The sequence below is a fragment of the Psammomys obesus genome, unplaced genomic scaffold (assembly GCF_907164565.1).
Source record: "Psammomys obesus unplaced genomic scaffold, mPsaObe1.curated_primary_1811, whole genome shotgun sequence".
Lineage (NCBI taxonomy): Eukaryota > Metazoa > Chordata > Mammalia > Rodentia > Muridae > Psammomys > Psammomys obesus.
Window position 1 is genome coordinate 204,665 of NW_026596134.1, and position 25,015 is coordinate 229,679.

General features: G+C 48.0%; 2 protein-coding genes across 7 annotated transcripts in view; one reads left to right on the forward strand and one right to left on the reverse strand.

The window, feature by feature from the left end:
* Brf1 (BRF1 RNA polymerase III transcription initiation factor subunit) overlaps nt 1-25,015 on the forward strand; it is a 46,532-nt gene that overhangs the window by 13,543 nt on the left and 7,974 nt on the right. Inside the window, exons 4-12 of one of the 2 annotated variants that reach the window (XM_055593224.1) lie at nt 5,077-5,108; nt 8,537-8,609; nt 14,662-14,811; nt 15,930-16,023; nt 18,396-18,522; nt 19,164-19,203; nt 19,288-19,380; nt 22,914-23,177; nt 24,787-24,848. In XM_055593224.1, the coding sequence (XP_055449199.1) occupies nt 5,077-5,108; nt 8,537-8,609; nt 14,662-14,811; nt 15,930-16,023; nt 18,396-18,522; nt 19,164-19,203; nt 19,288-19,380; nt 22,914-23,177; nt 24,787-24,848 (935 nt within the window). The remainder of the gene's footprint in view (nt 1-5,076; nt 5,109-8,536; nt 8,610-14,661; nt 14,812-15,929; nt 16,024-18,395; nt 18,523-19,163; nt 19,204-19,287; nt 19,381-22,913; nt 23,178-24,786; nt 24,849-25,015) is intronic. The other variant, XM_055593225.1, reaches the window with a different exon arrangement.
* Nucleotides 6,921-12,758, reverse strand: Btbd6 (BTB domain containing 6). Of its 5 annotated transcripts, XM_055593227.1 has the most exons (6): nt 11,341-12,758; nt 11,175-11,265; nt 10,955-11,073; nt 8,348-8,438; nt 7,784-7,924; nt 6,921-7,056 (listed from the first exon to the last, which is right to left on the reverse strand). In XM_055593227.1, the coding sequence occupies exons 1-5, from the start codon at nt 11,715-11,717 to the stop codon at nt 7,826-7,828; spliced, it is 777 nt and encodes a 258-aa protein (XP_055449202.1). In that variant the 5' UTR covers nt 11,718-12,758; the 3' UTR covers nt 6,921-7,056; nt 7,784-7,825. The 5 variants fall into 5 exon arrangements, with proteins under 5 accessions (XP_055449202.1, XP_055449204.1, XP_055449205.1 ...); XM_055593229.1 differs by lacking the exon at nt 8,348-8,438 and having other exon boundaries at nt 6,923-7,056; nt 7,784-7,880; nt 11,341-12,748; XM_055593228.1 differs by lacking the exon at nt 6,921-7,056 and having other exon boundaries at nt 7,790-7,880; nt 11,341-12,753.

The following is a 25,015-nucleotide window of genomic DNA, read 5'->3' on the forward strand; positions in this document are numbered from 1 at the left end:
GGTTCTCATAGAACCTGCCCTTGGTTTCTGGGCCTTCCTGACGCCTGGGGTAACTCAAGTCATTCCAGGCCCTGTTCAACCCATAAAATTGGCCTAGGCAACTGTGAAGGATGTCCTCAGGTCCTGTAACTCCTATTTCAGGAATCCAGATATGGTTGTTCTGAGCTGTGAGCCTACTTCTCTTTGATAGTCCCAGTACAGGGGCTCAAGACAGTGTACTGGGATCCTCCCTCTATCAAGTCTGTGTCACCCTCTGGTGAGGGGACTGTACTGTGCTAGGCCAAGAACTACAGGCCCGAATTATCTGGGTCTTAATTCTGCCTCTGCCCCAGAGTTTGGTAACGAGGTTCTTAGTCTGTTATCTTTTCAGGGAGAAGAGGAAGAGAAAGCCTTATGCCTCCATGTCATCATGCTGCCAGAGAGCAGACCTCAGGAGTCTAGACAGCCGGTATCAATCAGTACTCTGCAGGGAGCAGGCCTCAGTTCTGTGTACAGAAGTGTCAGTGCTGTGCAGAAAGCAGGTGTCCACATATTATGTGGACGGTTGCGCCAGTGGTATATAGGGAACAAGCTCCAGCCTTTTATAGACAACAGGAGTTTGTGTGTAGACAGTAGGTTTCAGGGTTGTGTTGAAAACAGAAAGCAAATGTCATACAGTCAGTAGCCATCAGTTTCTGGTAGACAGCAGTTGGTATTGTATAGACAGTGGGCATCAATACCATGCAGTCAGCAGACCTCAGTGTTGATGGTAGACAGGAGGTGTTCAGAGTCCTGTGGGCATTACACACCATGGCTGCAGACAGAGGGAGCTGAGAGTGGTTTGCTGCATTCTCTGTGCCTTTGCCTGATGGAGCATCCTCAGAGTTCTTCCTCTAGAGGGCGCTGTGGACTGGGCTTAGAAGAACTTTCCAGGGAACAGTCAGTGAAAGCAAGAGGGTGCAGGAGATGGTGAGAAGTGGACTATGGAGCGTGCTGGGCCAGTTTTCTTCTTCATTTCTTGGGGTCCTATAATGGCAGTGTTAGTTGAGTGGTTCTCTACTGACCCATTCATCTGCTAACTGTTGCAGACACATTTTTTTTTTGTCAGATTGTACATAAAAGAACCATTTCTTTCATTTTTGTCTCTGGATGTCTGTGGAAATATTTCGTATGTAAAGCTGTATAAAGAAATTACATAGCTGGGCTTGGCTTTTAATCCCAGCTTCATGAGAGGCTGAAGCAAGAGGATCTCAAGTTCAAGGTCAGCCTGAGTTCAGAGTGAGTTGAAGAATAATCTGGATAGAGAAAGATGGTAGAGCTGAGAGATGGCTCAGCAGTTAAGTCCACTGGCTATTCTTCCAGAGGTTATGAGTTCAAGTTGCAGCAACCACACAATGGCTCACAACCATCTATAATGGGATCTGATGCCCTCTACTGGTGGGCAGGTGTACATGCACACGGAGCACGCATACTTTAAATTTTTTTTTTTTTTAATAAGTCTAAAAAAAAAAGAATATGGGCTAGGGATTTAGCTTAGTAGTAGAGAGCAATATGTGCCAGGTCCTCGGTTCAAGCTTCTGTGCTGCAAGGCAGAGGCAGTGAGAAAGAAAGAAAAAAAAATTCCTTGTTTTCTCTAGTTCTGCTTCATTTAAATCTCTAAACTTTAACCCTGTGGAGAATTCAAGAATGTTTCTCAGTTTAAATCAGATCTTGTCTGCAAATGTTCTTCCATCAAGCACAGCCAGTTGGATGTGGTTGCCTGTTAGTCTACTCTCCTTGCAAAGAAACTGATCCCAACTTCCAGCACTGGCTGTGAAGAGGCCAGGTTGGTGTGATGGCATTTTCAGACTTTGTCAGAGCTACGATGGCCTGAGGGAGTCTTACACACTCTGGCCTCTTCCAGCCCTCCAGAAAGTCCAACCTAACAGCTTTTCATCTCCCATTCCTTGCTGTGTGTATGTTTCTCCTTAACTGGAGTTTGAGGCTTGCTGAATAAAAGTGCTACCTGTCAGAATATGATAGGGTCCAAATAGGGTCACAGAGTGGTCCTTTCCCTTAGAAATTTGATTCTTGTATGCTCATGGCATGGTCAGATTTTGACTTTTCTCTTGACTTTCATGACACACCAGTACCTATGTTAAAAGCAGAGGTTTATCAAAGGGAGCTAGGGAGATACAGTACCTCTGGTCATTATTTGGGGGACCTATATGCTGCTCTCCATGCACTAAAAGGCTCTGGTTCAATTTTCTGTAAACCCTGTAGAAACTTGTATCAGCCTGGTGATTTTCACTTAGTCGATTTGGTTGAAAGTTAAATTCTAGTCTCTTTTTAAAATTACATAAAATCTCTCCCATAGCTTTACTGTGAACAGTTTCAAACATCACAGGGTGAAAGTGATTATATTCTCCCAAGAAGAGTTTGTGGTCCTTGCTCCACCCCAGCCACTTTCACCACCTGTCAACTCGCTGTTCTTCAGCATCTTATTTTTGACACATTTCAAAGCAAGCTGTAGGACTCAGGGTACTCCACTACCCCAGCTTTGTGGAAAAACAAGATTTGCTCTGGAGGTAAAATTGACATAAAGTGCATAAGCCTTCCTTTATTACTTGGTGAGGTCTGAGATATTTATACACCTGTAGACCCCTTTGTCTGCCGATGCCCCTTCAATCAGACCCTGCTTCACCAGCTCTCAAAGGCTACCATTGTTGTTCTGTCCTCCCAACTGTAAACTTGCTATCTTATTCTAGGGTATACCATAAATATAGGCACACAGCCTAAGCTCTTTTCTCTAAGGTTTTGTCACTTGGCAAGCTTTGCATTTTGTATGTTGCTTTCACACCAGAGTTATTGTATTTACAAGACAGTGCTTAGCTGTCTGTTGATGGACCTTGATTTGGTCTCATTAGGAGGCCCTTTTGAATGAAGCTGCTATAAGCATATTTGTGCATGTCTTTTGTGGGTTAGTGATTTTGTTTGTCTCAAATGAATGCTTCAAATTGGAACAGCTGGGTTCCAGGTGGGCTGTTATTCTGTCCAAGAAACCTATAGACTGGGCTGGGCATGGTAGCATACATGGGAGGCAGGGGCAGGTAGATCTCTGAGAGTTCAAGGCCAGCCTAGTCTACAAAGCAAGTCCAGGATAGCCAGGGCTCTGGTACACAGAGAGAAACCCTGTCTCAAAAAACCAAACAAACAAAGAAGGAGGAGGGGGAACAGGAACCGGAACCTGCAGGCTATCTCCAGTGGCTAATGTGGGGGAAGGCTAGCTATACCCTGGCAAGTGTTTGGTGTTATGAGTGCCCTGGATGGGTTTCTGTGACCCCTTGTGCAGTAGAGTTCATGTCATGTGTACATGAGCTGTTTCTCTCTTTGTAGAGCTTTTGATCACAAGCTTTGCCTGTGTTTTGGTCTCTGTTTTATTGCCCATACAAAATTTCCTATATTTTTAAACGTCAGTTATCTGTGTGTCTCTGTGTATGTACAGGGCATGTACATGCCATATGGTCATTGTGGAGATTAGAGGACAACCTTAAAAAGTCACTTCTTTCACCATGGATTCCTGAGGTCAAACTCAGGTTTTCAGGCTTGCACACCAAATGTCTTTATGTCCCTTCTTGAGATGGTCTGTCTCTCTCCTAGGCTGTCCTTGAACTGGTGTTTAAATGATCTTGTGTCAGACTCCTAGTTGTTGAAACCATATGTTACAACCACTCCCTTTTGCTTTTTTAAATTTTTGTTTGTTTCAGACAGGGTGTCTCTGTAGCCTGGGCTGCCCTGGGTCTTTGTAGACCAAATTGGGCTTAAACTCACAGAGATCCACCTGCTTCTATCTCCCAAGTGTTAGGGTTAAGGGCATGCACTACCATGCCTGGCCTGTTTATTACTTTTTATTCCATTAAAGATTAAGATTTATTTTTATTTTATGTATATGTCCATGCACCATATGGAGGCCAGAGAGGTGTTGGATCCCCTGCAACCTGAGTTATAAGTGGTTGTAAGCTGCCTTGTGATGCTGGGAATTGAACCCAGGTCCTCTGCAAGAGCAGCAGGTGCTGTTAACTTCTGAGTCATCACCACAGCCCCAGCATATTTTTAAATAAACATTTTTTTTTAGGCGAAGTTTTAGACATCACAAAATTCTGTAGAAAGTACAGAGTCCCTCATTTTGTTTCCAGGTTGCCAACCTCCAGATCAGTGTGGTATGAGGAGGAGTATTTTTTGAGACAGGGACTCCCTGTTCAGCCTAGAATGCTTATCACTCACATCCTCCTGACTCAGCCTTTAGTACCCTCCACCTGTTTCTTCAAAGTAGACTCTCTCCTTGAGCCTGGGGCTTCATTTTCTTAGCTCTGATGGAAGCCAGCAAGCCTCAGCAATCCTCCTGCCTCTGCTCCCATTAGAGCTGGGATTGCAGAATGTGTGGGATGTCTGGTTTATTACGTGGGTGCTGGAATCAACGACTGTGCAGCAAGTATTCTTAACCACTGAGCCATCTCTGCAGGCTGTATAATTTTTTAATATGTAGCACTGGGGCGCAGTTCCATGTTCTTGTTAAGCAAAGTTTACTGCTGGGCTGCAACTTAACCTCGCTGACAAGTGACTTGTTTTTTGTTTTGTCTGTGTGCCATCTGTGTTTGAACTCATCTGAGGCCTGTTCTTGGTGGTGTTTACTGACATGCATAGCAAGGGTAGGTCTCACATCAGAGCCTCTCTAGTAGTGTTTGGTTGGTATTGTGCCTTGCTACAATGTCTATGTCTGTGGCCTAGGAGTTGGCCTGCTGACTCTCAGAATGGTGACCAGCAGGTCCCCAGTTGTGCCCAAGTAATAGAGCTGAAGTGTGGTGGTTCAATTCTGTGCTGTCTGAACAGAAGGCATTGTGCAATAGGCAACTGAAGTTCCCATTTCTGGTTTCTCTGACCCTGTTCCCCACTCCCTCTTGTAGCTTTCTGTCCTTGAAATAGATTCCAAGGTCTCCCTCAGTGCCTGGAGAGACACAGGGACTAGTGAGATGATGAGCTGGGATCCGACAGTGAGGTCAGCTCCCTGGGTATGCTGCCCTGGTAGCCTCTGCAAACACTCCTTAACTCCAGCTGCAGATATGCTCCTGGACCTCAGCGACCTGCTCCAGGTAGATCCTTTTCCTTAAGTTTTTCTTGGCCTGAGGACATTACAGGGCCACATCCTGTGTGTCCATATACCTAGAGGTTAATCTGTGCTTCTTGGAATTGGCAGCCTTGGTGTTCAGGGTGGTGGAGTTTGTGTGGCCAGAGCTTGGGGCCTCAGCAGGAGGGCAGCTCACAGTCACAGCATTATCTAGGGCCTTAGGACTGCTTGAGAGACTCATGTGAAACTTAGTCCAAGGTAAAGAAGATTCCTTTTTAAAGGGAGTATTAGACCCATGCATGCATTTCAAACTATGGAAAACTCTCATAAGTATAGTCTATTTAGGGCCACGTTACCTTTCTGGATTCAGATAAGTGTTTTTTGTTGCATTGCTTGTTTTTGGTTGGGTGGGTGGGGTTTTGTTGTTGTTTTGCTTTTGAGACAGGGTTTCTCTGTGTAGCCTTGGCTGTCCTGGACTTGATTTGTAGACCAGGATGGCCTCAAACTCAAGTGATCCGTCTGCCTCTGCCTCCCAAATGCTGGGATCAAAGGCATGCGCTACTATGCCTGGCTTTGGCTGTTTGTTTTTTCTAACACCGGGTCTCATGTTGCTCTGGTTGGTGTGGAACACAGACCTATGCCTGCCTCCGAGGTGCCTGGATTCAAGGCTTGTGGCACAGTGACCAGTGCACTGCTCACTTCTAAGTGACTGGACATGGGAAGATGCAGCTAGGGATCTCCAGTCAGTGAGGGAGAGAGGGACATCAAGACCGCGCTGTCACTCCACTGCTAGGAGGCTGGGTAGAGACCGACTGAAGTCTCCAGATCACACCCTGAGTGTGGCAAGACCCTGAGGTCCACAGTGACTCCGTGGACTAGGAAGTAGAATGCCACAGTTTTGTCTTGAAGAGAAATGATCTGGGTGCTAGCCTGGGCTCCTGAGAGCTGATAGGCCAGGTTACTGCTCCTGGTTGCTCATGTACCGGTGCCCCCCCACCCCAAGAGACTAACATTTAGATTCCAGTCAGAAGGTGCCTTGTATTTTTGTCCTTCCAGCTGTCTTTATAAACGGCATCTCTCAGCAGCTAGCGGAAATATTTTTTGGTCAAGCTAAAAATAACCTGTTGGAATTGTGATAATCTATCGACTCCACCATTGACTGCATTGTCATTAGTTCAGAGCATGGCTGCATGGCTGTTTCCAGCCTCCCAGAAAAGATGAGGGCCAGGGCCAGGCAGCTCCAGAAGTAGCTTGGACACCTCTTAGAGGAAAACAGAGATGGACGAGTCAGTTTTGGGAATGGGAAAACAGACTCTCAGGATAGGAGGTGGCATGCCACCAGGAAGGGTCGAGGCCTGGCCAGTTGTGTGGTCTGGGTGGCTACAGACTTCTTCTTGGCAGGGCTGGCAAAATGGGATATAGGGGACCTATAGGTAAGGACCATGTAAGGTTGTCCCTTCCCGGAACATCCTCAGTATATTCTTCTGTTCCTCCAAGATCTCCCTCATGCCAGGCTTTGCCTGACCTGAAGACAGACAGTTCTGTTCTTATCTGGGTGGGGCACATACACCCATGTCCATGAAGGCCTCTGGTGGGGCTGGCTGCTTTGAAGAAATAAGTGAAAGAGTAGAATTGGCAAAGACCCTGTAGTTAAAGCCTTGGCAAAGGCAGGTAGCCGTCAGCCACTAGCACAGAATGAATTCTCAGTGTGGCGATATCTAATAGTACCTATCAATAAGACTATGCCTGAAGCCAGGTGCAGTGGTACACAAAAACTATCTCTAGAAAGTATTGTTTTTAATTTTTTCTTTTAGATTTATTTTATTTGTATGAGCATTTGCCAACATGCATGTGTGTGGAGTATCTGTGTGCCTGGTGCCCAGAGGCTGGAAGAGGTTGTTGGATCCTCTGGAACTGGAGGTACAGGTGGTTGTGAGCCAGCATGTGGGTGCTAGGAACCGAACCCAAGGCCTCTGCAAAAGAAGCAAGTGCTCTTTTACCATTGAACCATCTCTCTAACCCCTGGAAAGTGTTCTTAAAACTTTGAATTTACACTTGAAATCTGAATAAAACATGAGAGCTTTCTGTAGCATTCAGATCTTGTTGTCAACCATGTCCACTGGGACCCTAGGTTAAGACAGTGAAAGAGTCTGAGGTAGGTAGGTGGAGTTTAGGGCCAGCCTTGGCCACCCCACTGGAGTGGGGACCTGGATATCTGTAGGGGCATGAGAGGATGTTACAGAAACAGTGTGCTCCTATGGAAGCATATTTACTTGCATAACACAGACAACATACCACATGCTTACATCACATGCGTGTGCTTAAATCACACACACCTGCATGTTTACGTACCACACATGCATACTCACATAGGCTGTACAGTCATGCACATCATAGTCTTGTGGACAACCCTTGAGAAAGGGCTTCAGAAAGTGCTCTGTGAGCCGCCAGTCCCGGTGAAGACCACAGAAAGATAGTACCTAGTCTAGCCAGGGTGGAAGGTGACCAGTCCACGGCTGATTGCCTATGGTGACTGGACCTGGCCTCAGCTGGGTTGACTCACTAAGTTGACAAGTCCCAAACTCTTCTCCCCTAGTCCTGCATGTAATGAATACCCCACTGTGTATCATTCCTTGGGCTGTCTCCTGACATACACAAATACCTAGGGATATCACTTTCATGCCAGGAAAAAAGGCTTACCAAAGGCCCACAGGCTGGGCTGGATCAGGTGAAGAAATTCTTTCAGGAGGCCAGAAGCAGAAGGCTAGACCAGTCATATCTGTAAGGCCCAGGAGTCCTAGGAATGGCTTGGCATAAGTACAGTGTTGGGTTTTCAGGGAGCTGAGGATGGGAGGGGCTTCTTAGGATTGGGGCAGGTCTGAGTATCTCAGGTTGCACTGAGGTACTGAACTGCATGTTAGGGGTTCTGTACATGGGGTAAACCTTTGTGTTCCTGACAGCTGATAGTGCTCTTACCATTCCAACCCTTGGTACAGCCCTTCCAGGATAAACTTATTCTCACTTCTTACCTCCTGTGGCAAAGAAGAGCTATGGCAGGTGGTCCAATCGGGGCAGCAGGCTTGAGGGTAGTGGGGGAAACATTTGGGATTCCGGCAAGGACACAGAGATCCCTGGGACTGTAAGCTAGTACAGTAGTGCTATGTACTAGTCCCATGTTGATTCAGAATGAGCGTACAGAATGAGACTGAACAGTGAAACGGGCACTAAGAAAGCAGCAGCTGAGCTGGGTGTGGTGACACTCACCTTTACCCAGCTTTCAGGATGTATAGGTAGGCAGGTCTTTGAGTTAGAGGCCAACCTGGTTCCAGGGCAGCCAGGGCTACACAGAGAAACCCTGTCTCAAAAAACAACAAAAATTATAAAGAAAGAAAAGAAAGGAGCAGCAAATGTTTCCTTGGATACCAATGAAGTCCTGTGTTCTTTTCGCCACAGGTGAATGTGTATGTGCTGGGGAAGACGTTCCTGCTCCTGGCGAGGGAGCTGTGCATCAACGCCCCAGCTATAGGTAGGCTGGGTTCACAAAGGACCACCTCTGGAACTGGCATGCTAAGGTGCTCAGAGCAGAGGGATGTGCTTCATGTTGGGAACCTGTCCTGTGTGAAGCAAATACCTTGAGAAAGGCATGGGCCTCCTCACAGTTGAGGGCGGCCCCAGGATCAGGTGCCTTCCCATATGCAAAGATGTGGTTTTCATGGTTTCTGAAGCATCAACTCATGGTAACAAGGTGCCACTTGGGGCAGAAACTCTGGGAAGAGAGATCTGAGTCTCAACAGTGTCAAGCTTCTAGTTTTAAGCCTACTGGGGCTAAGGAGCATACTGTCTCCCCAGAGATGATTGCCCTGCCAGTGGGCCTTCAGAGGTCAGCTACTTTTCCAGGATAAAACAACTGCAAGGGACAATAGAGGCCTGTGCCTAGGAATCCTCCTTTACACTCAGAACACCCCACTGCAGGCAGCAGAGCACACTGCCCACTCCTTAAATAGGACCCCTGCAATAGAACCTTTGAGGTACTTTTAACAAATGCAAACACCCAGACATGTGGCCTTCTAGAGTTCTATAGCTCCTGAGAGGAGCACAGCCCAGATACCACACAAGCATCAGGGGAACAGATGAGTTCCCCTTAGAGGTTTGATTTTAACAGCTCTGTACTGCAGACTTCATACAAACAAGATGTTCTTTTCAGTAGAACTGAGAAAGAGAATGCCCCAGTTAATAATTCCTACAGTCACTTATCTGTGTGTGGTTGTGTGAAACCTTTATTATGAAAATTCACTTAAATAGGATGGAACTATTTTAAGTGACTTTTCACCATTTTGTGGCTTGAATGGAAGGCCTCAAGGTAGGCTGGAACCACTCAGAATTCAAAAGAGGGGGAGGAAAACCCAAGGTTCCTGAAGCTTGGGTGCCACTGGGCAGGGATCTGGGACTGCCTTGTACCCAAAGTCTGTCTTCTATCTGTGGAATACCATCTGGGATCAGGGGACATCTGCAATTCGGTTCCTAGGCTCTGGCTGTGTAGAGAAGTCATCTGTTCCAAACTCTGGCTGATCCAGCAATGCCAAGCCTTTAGTAGCATCAGAAAGGCAGCTGGCAGTGTCCTGCACCTCCACTGCACTTACTGGGTGGACCCCATGAAGAAAGAGTGTGGTGGCAGGTTCCCCTCAGGCATAGAAGATGAGCTCCGGGATCTGACCACCCTGGACTCCAGTCCCATTGGTGCTGTCTGAGGAACACTGGAACTGGAAGGCCACTTTTCCACACTGCACTTCTGTCATTCCTTCTTGCCCAAAGTAGCTGAGCTCACTGCCATCCAGGACAGCACTGGCAGTGTAGAAGGTGTCCTGCTCCACCTGAACTGGGTGCTCAAACCAAACTGGGAATGTGTTGCTGGATCCGTCTGAAACAAACTTGGTGAGGTTCTGAGCCAGGACCATCCCTAGCCGCTTGAGTTCAATCTTTACACTGTACTCAGCCTTCCCAGAACTGGACCCATACAAGCCCAGCCCAGCAATGAACACCCTTCTGTCCACTGCAAACTGGATGCTGTCACAGCGCCCACGGTACCTCCACTGGTTACTTCGATAGGCAGAAGACTGGAAGCGGTGGCATCTCTGTGGAGCAAGGCCCTTCCTCTTGGTCAGGGGGAAGTCAAGGAGGGGCTTTTTGGCAGCTGTGTACCAGAGGAAGATGTTGTGGGTCTCTTCTAAGGTCAGGATGTCTGACTGGGCAGCACCATTGGCAAACTCCTCCAAGGTCATAGTTGGAATTCGGACCAGATAGAGGGCTCTTCCCAAAACATGCCTCTTGTTGTGTGGGGTGACTGGGAGACCCTGTCTCTTGCACTCTGCCTCAGCCCAGTTGAGGACCGCCTCAAAGACCACAGCCTCCTTGGTGTTGAGGGCCTCCCTGGTCACAATGATCTCCAGTGTCTGCCGGTCAATTTCACAGAAGCCTTCAGAACGCAGAGCCATTTCAGCCTGAGCATCGATGACCTCCCAACATCGCTGGGTCAGTTCAGGCTCCTCAAACAGTCGGCTCTGGGACAGCAGCACACAGGCATTTTTGGCTTCCAAACTTGTCTCCAGAAAGTTGACACAGGCCTTGGCAAGCGCAGGCACAATGTACTTCTTAGCAGCATACAGAGTGGCAAGCACTGTGTCCGCCTCCAGATCAATCTCATCGCTGTACATGTACCTGGGTAAGGCAGGGACTCTCCTGGGGAGCTGCCAGGGATGGCCTCAGAGAAGAGCGCATGGGCTCCCGTGCACAGCCTCTCAGGTTGTAGGAGACATGTAGGGACCACTGGAGGGTAACCACCCCATCCTTCCAGCCCCAGAGCAGAACACTTACTTTAACAAGACCAGGAAGGCAGCAGGCTCTACATCGGGAATGTGGATTTCTGACTTGACTTCTGCAAGATCCCCGTAGAACATGGCATAGAAGACAGAGCTGCCAACAGCCAAGACATACTGTGGATGAAAGAAAGCCGCCTGAGCCTACAAGGCAGTAAAGGAGACCCAGGGAGACTACGGCTAGTCAGGCCCACCCGAGGACAGGCCTACGCCCCTACCTTGTGGGCGGGCACGCGTCTGGCTGCCCCCGGAGCCCCCACGATGAAGTGGACGTCAGCCATGAGCTCGTTGTTGAACATGAGCGCATTCCTGCAAAGAGTAGAAACACAGGGCTGGAACGGCGCACGCCCGGGCTCCAGAGCCCGGGGGCGGGCGGTGGCTCACCTCTCGCGCAGCGTAGGGTGGAAGGACTGCCAGTTGGGACTCTCGGGATTGTTGTTGTCTGGCAAGGGCGGCGCGGGCAAGGGCGGCAGCGGGGCGGGCGCCAGGCAGGGCGGGCAGCATAGGCCGACCTTCCTGCTCACTGCCGCGTCCGCCGCGTTGCTGTTGGCGATGTCGGTGGCAGTAGTTGCAGAGGGACTGGCGGGCGGGTACAGTTCCGCGGCCATCTTCACTCCCACCGGGGCGGCCTCCGCGCAGGTTGGCGCCGCGCTATGCGCTTTCGCGTTGCGCCGAGGCCTGGGCAACGGCTCTGCGAGTACCAGCAGAGAGGTTAGGCACTGAGCCACCCGCCCATGCAGGCAGGCCAGCGGCAGCAGCATGGGGCCACGCTGGCCCTGCCCGCCGCCCACCCGCACCCCGCTCCGAGCCTGCGGCCCGGCCGCAGGGGGCGCCTTCCCGCCCGTACCCACTGCGGCGCCGGCGTCTCGGCGTCTTTCGTCACTGTGCGTCACCACGCGACTCCTCCCGCCGAGGAACCTCCCTGGCGGGGAGGGCGGAGAGTGAAGCTCGCCCAGAGGGCTGTAGTTCCATCTATCGCTCAGAAATAAGACCTTGTCAACAGCTCAGGTTTTGTAAAAGATCCTGACACTGCTAGCTTTGCTTCGTGAAAAAACTGAGTCTCAGACACAGGCTTAATCTCCTCTTCTTTGTGTTTAGCTTCCTTAATGGAGTCTAAAAGTCAAGGGCAGTGCGTTTTTGTAGTGTGTCAGAATTTCCTTTTCTCTTATAAATCAGGACTTCATGTGCCTGAAGACTCTTAACTCCCTATGTAAACCCTCCCTTTTAAGTTGACTCTTCCGTTGTGTTGTATTTTGTTTGTCAGTTTATCCAACCGATAGGTGGACACCAGAATGGGTTCCATATCCCAGCTGTTGTGACCGTAGGAGGGCAGTTATCCTAATTGCAGTTCTTTGTGTCTCTATCTGTAGGTGGGGTAGTTGGAAAATGGCCATTCTTCGTTTACCTGTTTTATGTGTGTGGAAGTTTTCCCTGCGTGTCGGTGTGACACACGGTGTACCTGGTCTTCTGCAAGAACAATAAGCGCTCTTTTTGTTGTTGTTTTTTATTTTTTATTTTTTTTTTCGAAACAGGGTTTCTCTATGTGTAGACCTGGCTGTCCTGGAACTCGCTTTGTAGACCAGGCTGGCCTCGAACTCACAGAGATTCGCCTGCCTCTGCCTCCCAAGGGCTGGGACTAAAGGTCTATGTCACCACCACCCAGCTCAATAAGCACTATTAATCACTGACTCATATCCAGCCCTTTACTCTCTAAAACAGACTAGCCTAAAACTCAGAAATCGTCTGCCTCTGCCTCCCAAGTGCTGGGATTAAAGGTGTGTGCCACCACTGCCAGGCTACATTCACTTTTTTGAGGAAACTTTGCAATAGCCTTTTTAGTGGATATATTATTTTCCATTCTTCCACAGTATGTACAGGCTCATTTTTCCTCACCCTGGCAAGGCTTCTTATAATTTTCTAGGTTTAATAGAGGCTGTGCAAGTGGGTGTGAGGTGGTATCTCAATAATTGATGATGCCAAGCATCTTTCTTGGGAAAAGTATCTACTCAAGTCGTTTGCCCATTTTGTAATCAATTTGCCTTTTCACTGCATTGAGCTCTTTAGGTAGTATGGATGTTAATCCTGATCTTAGTGAGTGACAGATGTTTTCTCCCATTTTTGTACTTAACCTCGTCTATGGACAGACTCCTTTGCTATGTAGAAACTTTTGCAGTCTGAAGTTATCATGTTGTCTATTTTCTCTTGTGTGAAATCATTGCCATGCCCTCCATGGTTTTTTGTTTTGTTTTGTTTTTAGGAAATTTGTACATCTTTGGTCTTGTTTGGTCAAAGTTTTAAGTGTGACAGTATGTTCCCAGCCTGTGTATAGTCCCAGTATCTTGTTTTCCAAGCCTGTTTGCTAAAGAGACTGCTCTTACCCCTGTGTCTTTTTATTCATTCCTTTGTTTGTTTTTTGAGATAGGATCCCACTATGCAGCCCTGCCTGCCCTTGTAGACCAGGGTGACCTTGAATTCCCAGAAGTCCACTTGCATCTGCCTCCCAAGTGCTGGAATTACAAGCATGAGTCATCAGGCCTGGCTTGGTTTCTTTGTTCTTTAATACACATGTTATTTTCATAACCGTCCTACAGAGCCAGCGAAAGGATTACTTTGTGAGGCAAAGAATTTAAAGTCTCATTAATAAATGCAGTCTGGTTATGTGTCTCCCACCTTAGTCCTTTTCCTGATCTCCTCTTCTTCCCATCCTGTGGCTTAGAAACTTGTATTTGCAGTGCTTCTTGCTTTGTATGAATCCAGCTCTGTCCCCAAGTGCACAAACACTCCACTATTTTATCAAGTAGGCTGCTTCAGGACCTCCATCTTCTCTGCTGTCTTAAGCCTTCCCTAAGTCCTTTAGTGGTTTCCTTTTCCTTTTAAGAGAAGGGGCTCTCTCTGTGTTTTCTAGGCTGGCCTCAAATTCCTGAACCAAAGGGTCTTCCCTGTCCGTCTTCTGCGTAGCTCAGGTACAGGTATAGGCCAGCGTACTCAGCTTTTTCTGAGTCTTTGCATGAGCTGGAGTGCATACTTGTATATACGGTCTCATGGACTCACTTGGTCAGGGTCAGTTAGCCTGGGAGGGGGCTCAGTTATCATTCAGTAGCTGACCTCTCTTCCTGCTTCCCTCCCTCCCCTCTCCTTTCCTGCCTGCTTCTCAGGCCTGAGCATAAGTGGTTCTTCCTGGACAAATCCCAGGTCTCTCTCTCCCTCATCATTGTACTAATGGCATAGTAAAAATGAAATGACTTCATCAAGTGACTTGGTTGTTCTTGCTGGCCTCAGTCATGGACTTGATAAATCTTTGGCTGAAATTTCAGGCCCCAGCAGAGTGCCAGGCAGGAGGAGAATAAGCAACTGTGAGCATGTGCACCCGTGTTCATCTTGTAAGATGCTGAGCTGACAAGAGCCACGCAGGAAACTCAGAGGGTGGTGTGTGTAAAGAGCCCGCCCTGTCCTGCTCTTTGACCTTTAATCACCCCCTTAGGAGGAGGTTTCCCTCTCTCTGTTGCCTTACCTGCCTGGAACCATGTCATGTGAAGGTGGCGGTGCTCTGGGTCCAGTAAACACAGCTGCACAGCTAAGGGTCAGACAGGCTGTGCTTCAAGGAGCCTGTGTACGTGGAAAAGTGGGTAGAGTCACCCAGCTGCAGGGTGTCACTTAGTCCTGTCCACATGTGCATCAGCAGTAAGTGCTGTGTCTACTGTGCAGACCCGTGCTTGTACATTCCACGCTTTGCTCATCTACTGGAGTTTGGGGAGAAGAACCATGAGGTATCCATGACAGCCCTGAGGCTTCTGCAGAGAATGAAGAGAGATTGGATGCACACGGGTCGGCGCCCCTCTGGCCTTTGTGGAGCAGGTAGAGTGTGGGTCATATAGCCCTAAAATGACAGCTCAGTCTGGCACTAGGGTGGCATTTTCTATCCTGACACTTGATGAGTGCATGCATGCATGTGTGGGGAGGTTACCAGCAGTTAAATTTTGGGCCCCATACATAGTAGGTGAGTTGAACCCTAATCATCTGTCTTGAGCTTTAAGCAGTCAAACCAATGAGTTATTGGTTGTAGTTCCAGAGTCTGCCCTGTAGAAGAGGCAGGACTGACCCAACCTCCACGGTCCTCACTCCTTAAGGACTCTGGTGCTTGCTCATTTGTTGGCCCTGCAGGTTCTGAGATGAGAGACAGGGCCTCAGAGCATGGGATGAAAGTGGTAGCCCGAGTTCCACCCCAAGCTGTCTGCTCTTGGCAAATTGTTGCAACTCTCAGCTGGTTAGTGATACAGCTTTTCACTGAGACACTAAGCCTTTGCTAGCCCAGCAGCATAGCCGTTCTGATTGCACCTATAAGGACCCTCCAGGTGATGACTGTGGCCTAGACCAAGAGTCCCCTACTCAGAAAGAGCCCCAGGCCAGCAGAAGCCTGTTCCTTCTGCAGCATCCATCTTTCTATCTCTCTGCAAAGACAGATACCACTTTTGCACCCAGCCAGTGGTAGAGTGATGCTGCCTGAGACTCTCCTTGCATCTGAAACCTGATTTCTACACTTAGCCTGCTCAGGGGCCCCCTTACTCACTATTACCATAATTCACACGTCAGACAGTATCTTTGGCCTTGTGATCCCAGCTTTTCCCACTTATACTATATTCTCAGGTTCGTCTGCTCCTGATCATAACCAGGGGTTTCATATACATCACATCAAAGTTAATTCATGTGCTTTGAGGGGTTATAAGAAATTCTTGAATTTTCTGTTTCAATTTCCCTGTGTTTCAGAGTAGAATGAGGTGTAGCCTCAATCCGGGGACTATCATTGCCCAAGACTGTCTATACCAAAGGTCTATCCTCTTGTAGAAGCCACGGCAGACACGTCCCACCCACGGTGTTCAGCTGTCAGTAGCAAGAGTTAAGGCAAAACTTTGTTTGCTTTCATTTCTGTATATATAGTGTGACTTTTCTGATGGCTTTTCTTGTTTCCTTCCTAGCGCTTTTGGTTGCAGCCAGAATGCATGACTTCCGGAGAACCGTCAAAGAAGTCATCAGCGTGGTCAAAGTATGCGAGTCCACACTACGGAAGAGGTGAGCATTCTAGTTCACAGTGTGATGGAAGAGGTGCCATTTGCTATGGTCCTTTCTGGGCTTAAGAGCCCAAGTGACTTCTTGCTAGAGTTATTTACACCTCCTCATATTTGTCATGGGCCACAGGCTCTGTGCCTAGCTTTCAGTAGGTTGACCCCAGCTCATCTGGATAACCTGAGCTAGATGAACATGCCAAGAAATTTCTGGGAAACCTGTCATTGCCAACATATGTGTCACAGGTTTCAACACTTGATGACTATTTCTGCTTAGGGCATCTGCTGTAGTACCTTCTTAGAAGCAGTTGGAAAACTTGTTTTAATTGTTTTTCCTCTAGTATCTTTAAAATTACTCTTAAAAAGCTTTTATTACATTGATTTACTTGTGTGTGTGTGCACATGCGTGTATTCAAATGTCACTGTGCACATGTGTTGATCAGAGGACAATGTGGGGAGGTCAGTTTTCTGTGTCTATGTGGTTCCTTTGGACAGCAAGTACCGGTACCTGTACATGCTGAGCCAGTCTCATAAATCCCTCTTTAAGCATTTTTTTTTCTTAGATAGGGTATCGCTACAGCTTGCTGTGTAGATGGGGCTGGCCTTGAACTCACATAGATCCTCATGCCTTTACCTTCGAAGTGCTGGGATTAAAGGCTTGTGCTTTTTTTTTTTTTTTTTTTTTAATACATTTTTAAAAATACAGTGTGTTGAAGCATGCTTGTGCAGGTCAAGAGACAACCTGCCATACTTGTTTGTCCTTCCACTGTGTAGGTGCTCATACTCAACAGTGCTTGTGGAGGTGGAGAGTCCAAGGTTAGGTCCTCAAGATGGCTCCGCAGGTCAAGGCACTTGCCTTTGCTGCCAAGCCTAAAGCCTGACTTCAGTCCCCAGAACCGGTATGGTAGAAGGAGAGAACTGAGCCTACGAGTTGTCATCTGACTTTCACTTTTGCATTGTGGGATATATGCACATGTGTGTACATGAGCCCCCCCCCCCCCCCCCCATTAACTACACTAAATGTTTTTATTTTAGGAACTGTGTGGGGGCTGGAGAGATGGCTCAGGCTAAGAGCACTAGCTGCAATTCCAGAGGTCCTGAGTTCAATTCCCAGCACCCACATGGTGGCTCACAACCATCTATAGTGAGATCTGGTGTCTTCTGCCATGCAGGTTGCAGATGGAACACTCATATACACAACCAATCAATCTTTAAAAAAAGAAAAAGAAGGTGTGGTGGTGCACACCTTTATTTCCAGCACTCAGGGAGCCAGAGGCAGGCGGATCGATCCGAGTTCAAGGCCAGCCTGGTTTACAGAGCAAGTCCAGGACAGCCAAGGCCGCACAGAGAATCCTGTATAAGAGGAACTTCTATTCGACTGCTTCAATTGTTGTCTTGGAGGCTTATTGCCTGTGTCTCCTAACCAAGGCCTAGTCCTGGAAACTTTTAGCCTATATACAATCTAACCTAGGCCTAGAATGTTTTCTGCTTCTGAGATTTACTGCTGAATAAGCTCACCCTTTCTTGTTCTTCCTGAGCTCTGGGCTGGCTGGTTCAACTCAGCTGTTCTGGCTCAGACTCCTCTCTCAGCTGACTTATTCAATCTGGCTTGTCTCTCAGTCCCTGAATTGCTCTACTTGGCCTCAAACTAACTCAAGCAATCGGCTCTGATCTCCTGGCTCCTTCTCATTCTCTAGTTCATTTGGTTTTCAGCTGAGTTGTCTCTCTGCAACCTGTGTCTCTTCTGTTATTGACCCTGTAAAACTGCCTCTTCTCTCTCTCACCCCTTAAGTTGTTGCCCTTTCCTCTCTCTTCTAATGAGATTGGGGCATATCCTATTCTGTCAAATCTTTCTCTGATTTGTCACTTTCTGCCATTCAATTAGACATCACTTTCAAACATGGGAGCTTCCTTGTACAACTAACATTACCTTCATTTGTTTGGGATTGTTTGGGATTAAAGACGTACCACCACACCTGGACCTAAAGTTTTCTTTACCTGATACTTGCTCTGTGTCAGTCTGGCCTTGAATTTAGATCTGCCTGACTCTGTTTCCTGGTTTAAAGGTGTGTTTATATTCCATCTTGATCACACAGACCTAGAAAGTCTTTGGATGTGATCTGTTGCCAAAACAGCCATGTTCTACATTAAAATTACAACCCTGTGTTAAAAAAAAAAAAAAGGTAGGGGGGAGAATGCAGAGAAGTTGATAAGATTTATATTTTGTTTGCTGTCACAGAAGTGCCTGCTCAAGTTGTTGGGTGGGTGGAGATAGGCTTTCCTTGCAGGGTCTCCTGAGTCTCTTCCACGAGGACTCAGGGGTAGGCATATGGAAGCAGTGAGAGTGCCGTGGGCTTTTCTCCTGCTTTTCTGTCTTAGGCTCACAGAATTTGAAGACACTCCCACCAGCCAGCTCACCATTGACGAGTTTATGAAGATTGACTTGGAGGAGGAGTGTGACCCTCCCTCGTACACGGCTGGGCAGAGGAAGCTGCGCATGAAGCAGGTGGCTCCACACCTCTGTTAGCACTCTAGTTTCCTAGAGCATGCTCTCTAACATCTTTATCTGTTGAGTTCTCTAGGCTGCTAACCTGGTCTTCTTTGCATCTTGAGAATGAGAGTCTTAGGGGTTATGCTGCATGTGGAACCTCTAATCACTGTCCATATTCAGGCTCCTGGTGAGCTGTTCATCCCTGGCTCGTTGAGCCCATCCCCACAGCCAAGCTTTGTTTCTGGTTTGTTCCTTATCGTCTGAGGCAGCTGCCACTGCAACTAGATTTTTTTTTTTTTCAATCATCATTGAGCTTGTGACTATGTTCTCATACTAGGACTGAACTCAATAGGGGAGAGCACAGAGGGCCAGAGGTGGGTTGTAGCTGAGTTTTAGGGACTACAGAAGTGTATTCCACAGATGGGGCAGCCCTGACCCTGCTCAGTCACGTTGGCTCTGGTGGGAGGTTAGATTCTAAGTTCTTGGGCATTTAGAAAGGCTGCTTCTGTCCAGGGCCACATGCATGTTGTCTGGAAGGAGAGGGCCAGGCCTACAGCTCCATTCTGACCACTACCCAGACCTCTGGCATCCCACAGCCTTGTCAACAATGAGGCCTTGAACATTTGACCCTTACCAAAGACCCCTTTGTCTTTCAGCTGGAACAGGTCCTGTCAAAAAAGCTAGAAGAAGTTGAAGGTAACGAACCAGTTCTCACGCAAGTGCTTCCTTTTTGGTAGAAAATCAACATGCTTACTTTTTGCTCTCTACTTACTATTTTAGGTGAAATATCCAGTTACCAGGATGCCATTGAAATTGAGTTAGAAAACAGCCGACCAAAAGCAAAAGGGGCTCTTGCCAACTTGTCAAAGGATGGTGAGTCCTCCCTGCCATTATGGGCCATGAGGGCCCTAGGCAAGCACCCCTGACCTTCCCTAGTCACTGAGCCATGACCCAACCCCTGGCTGCTTGTCATTTCCTACACTGAGGCACTGAACTGCATATCAGGTTATTGTGGAACACTCTTCCCCACTTATTCATTCACTGGCTGCAGAAGAGCCTCAGCCTTGCATGTGCTGCAATGAGGCCCCTGCTGTCCATTCAAGCTGTTTGCAAGGCTGTTTCCAGGGGTGTTCTTACTCATGCCCTTGTGCTGTCTGCCCCTGATGGACCACATAATCCCAATGTGGGCTTTTCAGAGCTGCTATAACCATTTGTGTTGCTAGATAACTCTCTTCTGGGCTGTGCAGAATGAAAGTGTAAGTGCCTCCTTTTTTCTTGGCATCTGGTCTGGGAAAGCTACTCTGGGCATCCCTGTGATTGCTCTCCTGTGCTCTCTGCCCATCAGACTGGCACTGCATTAACTTCCCGAGCCATGCCAGACAAGTGAAATGTCCGTTGTGCTTCCCCTCAGTGTTTGCGGACACTTGCTGTGCTCTGTGTCCACATTAGAATCACCTTGTCCACCCCTCTCCACCTATGTCTGTCTCACTTGTCAGCTTGGGGGAAGCTACAGAGTTTGTCTTTCTGTTCTGCTCTAGCTTCCTTTCTCTCTGGGCTTTGCTTCTGTGCTAGTACCATATTTCTGTCTTCCATATGGCTGTTGTAAGTAGTGTCTTTCCTTCTTTGGTTCCCATAGCAACTTGCAGCTTGACAATTCATTGACTTCTGTGTCTGTGTGCTGACTACTGAACTCTTGTCACTAGTTTTCAGTCACTTTGCCATTGGGTTTTCTAAGTACTTATTTCTGTCATCTACACATAGTGATTCTACTACTCTTCTCTAGCAGCTCTTAATTTCTCTCTTGAGTCTGCCTGACCCTGCGGCATCTTACTGGCTTTGGGGACAGCAGTTTATCTTCACTTGCTCCTGTGGACTAGAGTGCATGCACTGGGCAAGTTGTTCCCTTATCTGTCATGGTGAGTAAATGGCCTCCCATGCACTGCTGTCGAGAATTTTCTTAGCTCCATGCGAGTGAGGGTTTCAAAGGATCACAGGAGTTCCTGCAGTGGGTGAATATGATCCGGTGTGCTGACAAGCACTGGGTTCTTCCTCGTGCCTGGAAGTCATCATTTGGGCCTCAGGGGCTGCTCTATTCACACCCATCGAGGGCTTTGATCTCTGTGTTTGCTGCTTTCGATTTCTCTGTGATCTTTTCTTAACCTACATAGTCTTGTTTTTTACCTAGGTTATTGATTGTTGAGTAAGCCATCTCTTGCATGTACATAGTCTGCTGCCTTCTATTTACTAGGTCAGTTATTACTGCCTGGCTCCGCCCTTCTAACCTTCCTCCCCCGTCCAGGTCACTTGGCTGACTTCTCTGTTCTGAGTCTGCTGGCCGCATTTGGGGCAGTGAACTTCCTGTGAGAACTGTCCTGTTTCATGGTGTCAAGATATTTCCTCTCTTCTATATGTGAGGGAGCTATGGAAATTCTGGGGGTAAGGTGTGTTCTGATAATGATTATTAACTGCTACTTGTGTTGTGCAATAATCAGGAAATATTGTTGATTTGTTCCTCTTTGGTATTTCTTGGGTATGCAGTATCCATAGACACTGCAGAGAAGCACCTTGTGCTATGGGCACAGGGGTGAGGCTGTCCCACCATCTCTATTAATAGATATTGAGAATCTGCCACATAGTGGCTCTCCTTGAGAGCTCTGACCCTCCCTCCCTCCCTTTTGCCATCGGCCCCCTCATTTACATAGAAAGCCGCTGCCTTGTTATGGTTCCCAAGGCCTATCTTCTACCAGAGGCACTCAGCTACCATCAAGCCTAGAGGCCTATCCCCTGGGGCACACACAGGCCCAGGCATCACTAAGTCTGCCTGTCCTCCTGGGGAACTTTTCCAACACAGCAGAGACATGTTTGTGCCTTAATTCAATCTGGAGCATCCTTTTTCCTAAAGTGGTTTGAAGTCAAGTGATCTACTCAATAAGCCTTTTTAGTAGAGTTCTCTTGGTCTTAGCTGTCTGTTCTAATGTCCTTGCTGTAATTTTTTTATTCCTCCTTTTCTTGAACTGTATCGGTGTTCCTCTTCCACACATCCTGACTTTGGAACACAGCAGAAAGCAACTAGCCAGATATTCTGGGTCAGAATATACCGGCTGGGCCAGAAATGTGTCTTTCAGACCAAAGGTCAGAAGGTGTAGCGCGTATGCTGCAGGCTGTGTATGGATCTGAAGCACCTTTGGCTTTTTGAGTTTTGACTGTGGACATGCCTGATGTCAGGTAAGGTCAGCGCCACAGTCACTGTGGTTCCAGACCTGTCGCTGCCACTCTCTTTGTGTCCTTTGTAATGGCACTGCACCTTTCCATCCTGTTCCAGGCTGCCACTGGCTGCTCTCTGTCATTGAGTTAGTAGTCTTTTCTGCAGAAGTTTTTTATAGACACAACGTTCCCTTGTCTTTCCTCAGCATCATTTTCTGTTGCCCATTGGCAGTGTGGTCCTTTGTTTTGTGAGGCTGCTGTAAGTGCGGTGAGGGGCTTACCACGCTTATTGAGTAGGTTTGTGTTAGTTCCAGATAAACATGCATGCAGTCCCTGTCAATATTTTTTCCTTGGTGTTGGGCAGAATGGAATTGCTGGGTCTGGTTGAGCTGCTGTTGGCAAACAGTTTGTACAGCAGCCACCACTGTTCTCCCCCGTCCGCGTGTGTGAGGCGTGTGTGAGGCAGCGCTTCTCTTTTCTCTCATTGTCCCTGGTAAGGCCACCGATGTGTACAGTGTGAATTCTCATCCGTCGGAGACCTAGAAGACAGCTCTCATGCTCTGACTTGGTCTAGTTGGAGTATCTCTCAAGGGCCTGGTCATGCCCTCTTTTGCTCTTCTGCCTTTTGTGTGTTCTCTGTGTGTTCTCATGTGGTCTGGCAGGTCTTTCTTTTGGTCCATTTTAATTTGGGTTCTATGTTTGCTGAGCATAAGCACTCTTTACATGCTCTAGGCTGTCCTTTCAGGCATTATCTACAAGAAGCTTGCCTCACCTGTGTCTGGACAGTATCTTTCACAGGGCTGCATTATAATTGATTTACAAAAATCATAGTTTTTTTTTTTTTTTTCAAAATCTATGTGTGTTTTGTGGGTCTGCTTTAGTGTTGGTGAGGTGTTTTTGCCTAACCCTAGCTCACAGACATTTTATTTGTCTTTCCTGAATATTCTTGCACTCTCAGATACCACATTTAGCTCAGCTTTTGCACAGAGCATGAGGAATAAACCGAGCTATTGCACGTGGGCAGCCAACACCGTTTGCTGGCAGGACCATGCTTTCTCTGCTGCAGAAAAAGGGCATGCTTTTTGGTAGTTTTTATGTTCTTGGTTATTTTGCAGCTTTGCAAAAATGTTTCTGTTACAAAAGTGGGTTCTCTCTGGCTTTCTGCCTGGTTGACAGGTGGTGTGCGAATCGTGTGTCCCTAGGCTCCGGTGAGGATGCCACGTGCAGCCCATTCTGTGAGGAGGACACTGAGGACGAAGAGCTGGAGGCTGCTGCCAGCCACATGAACAAGGACTTTTACCGAGAGCTCCTGGGGCATGATGGTGGCTCAGAAGCAGCAGAAGGCCCTGATGGGGGCAGCAGGCCCCTCGCCCTGGAGTCCCTACTTGGCCCTCTGCCCACAGCAGCCAGCCTGGGCATCTCCGACTCCATTCGAGAGTGCATCTCCTCCCCAAGTGGGGACCTCAGTGAGTGCCTGGGATAGGGGAAGTTTATAGTCTGAATGGTCCCTGCTGTGGATTGAACCAGAAATACCGTGGGCTGGAGTAAGGCACTGCTAGGCCCTGCACAAGTCACTGGGCCCGGGTGCCCTAGTGTCCTTTATCTTACTGTGATAGATACCCTGTCAGAAGCAGCTATGGGGAGCAGCTATAGCTCACAATTCCAGGTTATAGCACATCATGTCAGGGAAGCCAAGGCAGGAACTCAAACAACTAATCACATCACATCAGTAGTTAATAACAAAAAGAAAATAAACACATCATTGCTTGCTTGTTCCTACATAGCTTTCTCTGTCTTATCTAGTTTAGGACTGACTCCCTGCCTAGGGAATGGTGCCACCACAATGATCTGAATCTTTCTATATCAATTATCATTCAAGATAATGCCTCACAGACTTGCCTTCAGGAAGACCTGATAATGATGGTTATTCAGTTGAGACTCCTTTCCCAGTGATTATAAATTGTGACTAGCTGACATCTAAAACTAACCATCACACAGGGTAAAGAGCTAGGTATGTGCCAACATGCTGAGATGCCAGCTGGCCTTGTCCCCATCGTAAGCTCCCACTAGTCCAGCTGTTTTGGCCAGCTGGCTTATGGTGTGGCTCAACTTCAGTGGCTACCAAATGACTAAGAGAGGGTCTGGCATAGCCTGGAGTCATACAGGTGGAGGGGGACCAGGTCATTTCTGATCCTTCCCTATTTGCTGGGGTGGGAAAGCCTGTGATGAGCTGCATCTTCACTGTCAGTACCACCTGCTGAGCTTGAGCATGGCCGGGGGTGGGGGGGACATAAAGACCAACAATTGCCCCTGCCACCCTGTAGGCCAGATCCCTACAGCTTCTTGCCCTTCACCTTTAAAACATTGGGAAGAGGGCTGAGATAATGACTCTGAGGTTAACAGCACTGGCTGTCCTCTGAAAGGACCAAGGTTTGATTCCCAGTACCCACATGGCAGCTCTGGTGCCAAGAGATCTGATGCCCTCTTCTGGTTTCTAGAGGCACTTCACACATGTGGCACACAGGCATACATTGCAGGCAAAAACACCCATACACACAAAATAAAATTGATGATAAATAAATCATTATGAAGAAGCTCTAGGACAGGGCTCTGGGAGGGTAACTGGTCCCATCCCTGTAATCTCTGGCTCTGGCCCCTGATCAGGCAAGAGGGTTGGGCCTCTCAAATGGATGGAGCCATTCAAAGGTAGGGCTTGTATGAGGGGTAGACATCTCAGTTGGGGAGGCAGAATGTGTCACCTGTGGGCCAGGTTATATAGAGGACAGTTGGGTATCTGCTTCTGAGGGAGCAGGTAATTCAGAATAATACAAAGGGACTTGGCAATCTGAGCATGGGGAGCCCGGAGCGGAAAGCAAGGGACTTCAGAGAGCCTTGAGGGGTGGTCTGACCACTGATGAGTAACCCCAGGGCCTCAGCCATAGAGCTGAAGAAGACACCTCAGATGTCCCTGGGTGGGCTGCCCCTTTGTCCCAGCCTTGAGTCCCAAGCATCCCCATAGTGAGCAGTGTCTGCAAGGGCAGCCTCTGTGACACTGACCAGGGTTCTTCTCTCTAGAAGACGCTTCAGGGGATGGGGAGCTGGACCTCAGCGGCATCGATGACCTTGAAATTGACAGAGTAAGTGAGCCTGGCTCTTCTTGTCCCCAGTGACGGTTGGGACTTAAGGAGGCTAAGTTCTAGCTTCAGGACCAGTCACTTGCCTTTAGCCTCTCCGAGCCTTGTGGCTTTCTCAGACATTCCCTGACAGGTGAGTGGTCTCAAGGTGTAGTGCCTACGGTGTCTCA